The 7,526-nt window shown below is 39.5% G+C and overlaps 2 protein-coding genes across 2 annotated transcripts; one reads left to right on the plus strand and one right to left on the minus strand.

The window, feature by feature from the left end:
* Positions 1–565: 565 nt before the first annotated feature.
* On the plus strand, positions 566–2,897 carry adob (2-aminoethanethiol (cysteamine) dioxygenase b). The gene has a single exon (XM_081347363.1). The coding sequence runs from the start codon at positions 740–742 to the stop codon at positions 1,508–1,510; it is 771 nt and encodes a 256-aa protein (XP_081203489.1). The 5' UTR covers positions 566–739; the 3' UTR covers positions 1,511–2,897.
* A 1,176-nt stretch (positions 2,898–4,073) lies between these two features.
* egr2a (early growth response 2a) lies at positions 4,074–7,004 on the minus strand. Its single transcript, XM_081347353.1, has 2 exons — positions 6,677–7,004; positions 4,074–5,322 (listed from the first exon to the last, which is right to left on the minus strand). The coding sequence occupies exons 1-2, from the start codon at positions 6,831–6,833 to the stop codon at positions 4,319–4,321; spliced, it is 1,161 nt and encodes a 386-aa protein (XP_081203479.1). The 5' UTR covers positions 6,834–7,004; the 3' UTR covers positions 4,074–4,318.
* Positions 7,005–7,526: the final 522 nt, after the last annotated feature.

The raw sequence follows: 7,526 nt of genomic DNA on the forward strand, positions 1-7,526 counted from the left end.
CACAAGTTTGATGACCAAAAAGTGTCTAAATATTTTTTGTCATAAGTTTGAACTTACATCTATGGCATTCCTTAGTATTTCTATAGGTTAGCGTATTACAAACTTCTTCATTCTGTTGGATAGCCTATGCTCTTTTTCTTTAAAATAAATTTCATTTGGTTTGATATATTGCATGTAATGGAATGATATTTATACTTTTATGTGTCAAAATACTCTTTGGGGGTTACACAGTGAGTAAACCCACAATAACGGCATTTTCAAAGCGTGAGAGGTGGTGAAGGACCGAAGTGTCATTGCCCCTTGAAGAGCAAGTGTTATGGGAGTTGTAGTAACCGGTGTAAATGTAATATCTCTTATAACGCCCATATAGGTCTTTACAAAGATATTTTTATTCGTGACAGACCATATTGATTAAAGTTTACAGCTATAAAAAGCACACGTTTCTAAAATGATTCGTTTAGCATTACCTCCTCAGCTACACAATATTAAAACACTACATTTCCCATAATTCCCTGTGCGACGTTTAGCAGTGTTGACATTGCGTACGTGTGAATCTGATGCCTCTATATGGAGTAGTCATGGCCAGGAATGGCTTGATCCTAACGGTATTCCTGGAGGTTCCCTTAAGCTTTTACACACTGACGGCCCAAATAAGAAGGTAATCTCTGAATTACGAGTTGTAGCGTGTGAAAAGTGGCGCGTGAAGTTGTAAGGCAAGTTGACGCTGGACACTTGCGTTATGATGCCACGAGACAATATGACTTCCACTGTCCAGAAAATCGCCAAACAGGCCCTTGCGACTTTCCGAAACCCCTCAATTGTCGGAGAACACAATAAAGTGTTCATGGAAAATCAAAGCAAGCTGAAAAACCTTTTAGCGGAGGTCAGAGCGGCCGATTTGAAGATTGTACCGCGGAGCGTCGAGAGCGCGTCGATGACGCCGCCTCAGCGTCTCGCGCCTCCCGTCACATACATGCACATCTACGAGACCGACGCCTTCAGCATGGGGGTGTTTTTATTAAAGACTGGTGCTTCTATACCCCTGCATGATCACCCGGGAATGTACGGCTTGCTGAAAGTGATCTACGGAAAGGTACGGATCAGCTGTTTCGACAGGCTGGATAAACCCAGAGAGGGAACCAGCGGTGTGCAGTTCAACCCTCCACTGATGCCCTTCCAGACGAGCTCTTTACGGCCTTCAGTGCTGAGGTCTGTGGGGGAATACACGGAGGACAGCGGCCCGTGTGTGCTGTCGCCACAAAAGGACAATATCCACCAGATAGACGCTGTTGACGGACCCACCGCTTTCCTTGACATCTTAGCGCCGCCATATGAGCCGGACGAAGGGAGAGACTGCCACTATTATAAAGTTTTACATGCTCATTCAGAGGCTGCAGATAGAAACAGTGAAGCCCAGGAACAGGGTGATCTGTGGCTTATGGAAATACCACAGCCTAGTGAATTCTGGTGTGGTGGAGAACCTTACCCAGGGCCTAAAGTGTCCCTCTGAAGCACTATCTAGAGATTGTATGTTCTTGTACTTGAAGGGATAGTTCACCTGAAAATGAACATTTTGTCATATACTAACAGTCTCTTGTTCCAAACCTGTGTTTGTTTCTTCTGTTGAACACAAACGATGATATTTTGAAGAATATTGGTAACCAGACAGTTGTCGGGAGCCATTAATGGGGTCCATCAACAATCTGTTCAAAATATCGTAGTTTGTGTTGAAGAGAGAAGCTTATACAGTATTGGAACAACATGAGGGTGAGTAAATAATGACAACATTTTCATTTTTGGGTGAACTGTCCCTTTAATACGCCAGAATTGGTACTTTATCAAGAGTATGGTTATTTGAAATACCTGTCAATCCACAGCTGCTGTCTTTCGTAATCTTTTGGCTTTTATTTTTGTGCAGATTTATCTAAAGATCAAGTCTCTGTTCTTTACTGGTCTGTTGCCTGGAGTCACTTTGTACAGCATGTGATAAATATTTAAATATTTGCAGCAGATGTGAGATTTGGTTTAACAAAGGCTTCACAATAGTTGAACAGAGCAGGAATCTGATCATCTCGTTTCCATTGCCGGATATTGTTTTAACGCATTATGCTATCAGAACTACAATCTGGCTCAGAAGTGTTTAGCAACACTCACTTGGCACTGGATACTATTTTGAACACTCTTGGTCATTATGACAGTAAAGCACTTAGCCAAGATGCAAGTTTAAAAAAATGAATAATAATAAAAAAATGAAACATTTAAAATATTATGAAGATTGTAACATTGATTTTACATTAGAAACTAAAGTTCTGTTTCTCCTCCAATAAACTTAAACTAATAAAAGATGCAATTATAACTGGTCTTGTTGATTATTTAAATACATTTTAGATTATTATTTAGAAGCATGTTATAACCATCGTTTTTGAAAGAAGTCTCTTATGGGCACCACGGCGGCATTTATTTGATCATAAATGCAGTAAAAAAACAGTAATATTGTGAAATATTATTACATTTTAAAATAAATGTTTTCTATTTTGATATATATTTTAAAATGTAATGTTTTCCTGTGATCAAAGCTGAATTTTCAGCATCATTACTCCAGTCTTCAGTGTCACATGATCCTTCAGAAATCATTCTAATATGATTTGCTGCTCATGAAACATTTTTTTCTTATTATAAATGTTGGATTAATTTAATGCATCCTTGCTGAATAAAAGTATTAATTTCTTTTACAAATCTCACTGTTTGAACGGTAGTGTATATAGACCTATCTTACTAACCTGCACTTACCGGTCACAATAGTGACTGTAAAAAAATGTTTAATTTCTAAGGCTATAAAAATGTTACTGAATGATCTATCAATGCATTTTCAGCAGATATTGAAATAATAAAGGGTCTCAATGAAATATGTGCAGTGTCACATGTTTACTGTAAATTGTCACATGACCAGAGCTGTTTACTTCCTGTTTGCGCCAAGAGAAGAGGATGACAGTGAGAAAGCTCCCAAAGAATATGTTAGTAATATATGTTCATATAAAGATAGGACATAGATTTTTGGTACACATCATGTTTAAAGTGTCTAGTATTGATATATGCATTTGCAATTACTCAACTTTTTTTAATGTGGTCATAGAACTCACAAACATGTCAACGGCAACAATAGTGACCGGTGGGATAACCCATTGTATCTACATACTAATACACATAGGCTAACTGTTCTACCTTACTTTCTGCTGCTACCTAACTTTCTACCTAATTTTACACACAGACACACACACACACACACACACACACACAAACCTATTTTTTAGGTTTGCACAGGTCAAATAGACCATTTCAGTCTGTCCAATGGTTGATACAACACACACAAACACACACACACACACACACACACCAACACACACACACACACACACAAATACACACGCACAAACACTGCACAGGTCAAATAGACCTATATTCAGTCTGTCCAATGGTTGATACAACACACACAAACACACACACACCAACACACACACACACACACGCACACACACACACACACACAAAAACACACGCACAAACACTGCACAGGTCAAATAGACCTATATTCAGTCTGTCCAATGGTTGATACAACACACACACAAAGACAGAAACACACACTCAGAAACACACACACAAACACACTGCACAGGTCAAATAGACCTATATTCAGTCTGTCCAATGGTTGATACAACACACACACACACAAACACACACAAAGACAGAAACACACACACAAACACACTGCACAGGTCAAATAGACCTATATTCAGTCTGTCCAATGGTCCAGTGTCCACAATTGTGACCGATCATGTAACACACTTTTTCACACACTTTTCCATGAAAATTTCTAAAAAATTATGATTGATTGTTTCAAAGGGATACTAATGACACATGATTTGGATATTTTTGTGTCTGGGAAAAATTTGGGATTAAATCGGACAGCCGCAAACATTTCTCAATTGCGACCTCTAGTGGTCAAACCTTGCAATGCGGCACTTGTCACTCTCACTGGAAAGCTGATTCTCAAAAAAACAGACTTTGTTTTTATTACAATTTATTAAGACACATAACAGTAATAAAAAATACTCACTGTAAACACTATCTCAGAACAACTGCATTTTGAACCACATGAAATATTCTGTGATAAAGACGTTGTCTAGCTAGCCTACCACAAACCACATTCAACACTTAATTCATAAGCTGCCTTCGTATCTCTGCGCACACAAACAGAGCGATAGTTCCAGGTTTAATTGGGGCAATGACTAACCCATCAGTCAGAACTTGTGCTGTTAGTTCACATCGCTGTAGCATCAGCGCTCGAGCTGTGAGGGGGCGCTGACACCTTTTTATCTCTCTGTCTCTGGTGGATTTTTGTGTGCCTCCTTCGCTCGTCACTCCTCGCGAACCTTCTGCCACAGAAGTCACAGGAGAAGGGCTTCTCGCCCGTGTGTGTGCGTATGTGAGTCGTGAGGTGGTCGCTCCGGCTGAAGCTGCGCATGCAGATCCGGCACTGGAACGGCTTGTGTCCGGTGTGGATGCGGACGTGACGCGTGAGCTCATCCGAGCGCGAGAACCTCCGGTCGCATCCCTCCGCCGGACAGGGATACGGGCGCTCGTGGACCGGCGTCTTGCACGGTCGGTTCGGGTATTTCCGTGGCCGCAGTATTGGCCTGAGTGGGACGGTTTGCGGATTGGTGCCGTGACCGTCCACAGGCGGCCTTGACCCGTCAACCGGACACGCCAGAGTAAAATTCCTAATGGTGTTCAAGGGAGTCAGAGGTGGTGGGACTCGAATAGACTCCAAAGAGCACGAAAATGGCTTAATGTCCTGAAATGCAGCCATGTTGTCCCTTTGGCTGTTGCTGGTCTGATAGAAACCTCCATAGTCGGGAATGATGGAGAAAAGCGCCCCGTCTATGGTTGACTTTGGGGCGGAGTATGACGGAGTGGCGTATGTTATGGGGCACGTGGTGGTCGAGAGGTAGGCCGAGGGGTCCTGGTATCCATCGGCACTACAGGTGTAGGGGGGCGGGCCGGTGTATATATGCTCCATGTTGGGAAGAGTTTGGCCTATTTTGGAGCAGTCCGGACCTGCGGGAGAGCCCGTGGAGAATGATCCCGAGGAAGGTGGCCTATCTTGTACTCCTGCACTGACAAAGTTGATTAATCCTTCTTGGTTCCAACTTCCTTGTGCGTCGATGGATATCTTTCCTGTGTAGGCGACAGGAGAAAACTTGCTCGGGTCTGACAGATCAAGGCCCCGTTTCTCAACGCCGAAGCAGTCTGTGCTCAAGCAACCTGGAAACGTCAAAGCGAAACATTTAGATTGAGAAATTCCGTATAGGTGAAACGTATATATGTGCAGCCTATTTCCAGCCAATCGTGTTTCCACCGAGTGGGATCTACTCTAGGAATATTCAGCTATTTGTCTTGAAAAGATTGTTGGTATGTAGGTGGCGAAGTTTATGCGGGTATTTCTCTGTATTCTGATTGGACAGATTGCAGTTAATATACTAAATATAGTTGCAATACTAAAGAAAAAGTTAACTTAAGGTAGACTTCATTTTGTTATACACTTCTAACCCATTTTTGTTTATGAAAGTGCACTTTAAAGAATACGTTCAGCAAATATACCAGTAATAATTGTAATACTGCAAGTATACTTATATGTTTCCTTTAAGTGAACTTAATAAATATCTTTATTTTTTCAAAAAAAATTGGAGATAGACTTTTTTAAATTAACAGGCCTATTATAAGAGTTCATTTCTGAAAGTCAGTTTATACCCAAGTAAATGTTACTGAACATTTCCGTTCACTTTTTGTGACAACATGACCCAACAAAGACTATTATAGGCTTTTCATCGCAATATAAACAGTAAAAAATAAACAAGCAATTGATAAAAGCAACAAAAAAGTAAAAGATACGTAAGATCGAACTATTGTTTTGGACAACAAATTGTAGTCAATAACAAATTGTATACATTTTAGTGATGTCAAATTGATTAATTGTATCTTACATAAAATGTTTTGTTTACATAATATATACTTCTGTGTGTGTATATCTAAACTATATGATCAATAAGTTATGACATGTTTTTAATCATCAAAATAAGTTAAGCAATTTTCAACTTTTTTATAAGTTATACAAGATTTCACTAATTTTATCGTATTTAAGTTGAAATTGCTTAAACATCCAAGTTGATTGTACTTAAAATTTACAGCAACTTTTGTATAGTGATATATGTATAAATATATACATGTATACAGTATACACACTAACACACACACAAATATATATAATATATACACATATGTAAACAAAAACTTTTCTGTTAGATGCGATTATTCACGATTAATTGTTTTGACAACATAATAAGTTTACAAAATATAAGTAAAACATGGCATGCAAGGCAAGAGTAGCCTAAATGAAGGTTGAACTGTTGAACTTTACTTGTATTTTGTAAATCTATACCAAAAATAATAACTCTAAGTTTTGGACAAGTTGTTTTAATTTAACTTACAAAGCACTGCTAAATCAAGAATCCCCCCCCCCCCCCCCCACAAAAAAAAATATATATATATATATGTTATTGAGCAACAGCCCATTGTGCCTATCCATTTTAATATGTAAGCATCTCTACAGTATTCTTACCTCCCGACGCATCACTGAACTGCTCAGAACAAACATCAGAGAATCCCATCGGCACTGATGAGGGAATCTCATCCAGAGAGTAGATGTGTGACGGCAGACAGCGCATTAAATCATGTAGCGACGCGTTAATTTGATCTCTGCTAGCTGTTGCTGTCATTTCGATCCTCGGTGTTGTTTATAAAAATAATAAAAAAAGCAGGTTGAATTTTATTAAGTTGTTCTCAGAGCGTTTTTGATCTAGTTGATGTGTTATGAACCTGCTCACTTCATCATAAACGCTCGCATCGGGCTTGAACTCATCTGCTCTCTTCATATATGCCGCGACAATAAGTGAAACTTTATCTCGTAGATGCATTTATGAGGAGCCTGTCAATGTCCAGTGACGTCACTGACCATAAAAGGACAGAAAAACGGGTTGGGCTTCTTCTTCCTTTTTTTTTTCTTTTTTCTTTTCTGCTTTTGGCCATGTGATGACACGACCTCTCTTTTTAGACATAATATCTCTGAATAGGACATTACTATTCTTTTCTTTAAAAAAAAAAATGGGATTGAAATGTTCTGGATATGTTGATGTTATATTTAAATATATTTGTGGTCTGTGGGAATAATTAGATGTTTTTTGTTAACTTTTGGTGTATGTTGTTATCAGGAATTCCGGTTACGGCGCATCCCATAAATGGTTATCATCCGGTAATCTCAAACACGCCCCTTTTGCCCTATATGGAACGCATCCGGGAAACTCGACACGGAAAATAACGAGCCGCGCCGAGCTCACTCACGTCCCACGGAGCAACCGCAATACAACGAGATCAGGAAAGTGATATTTGAATATGTTGGAAAGTTATTCTAG

Source organism: Scardinius erythrophthalmus (genome assembly GCF_964197995.2).
Source record: "Scardinius erythrophthalmus genome assembly, chromosome: 19".
Lineage (NCBI taxonomy): Eukaryota > Metazoa > Chordata > Actinopteri > Cypriniformes > Leuciscidae > Scardinius > Scardinius erythrophthalmus.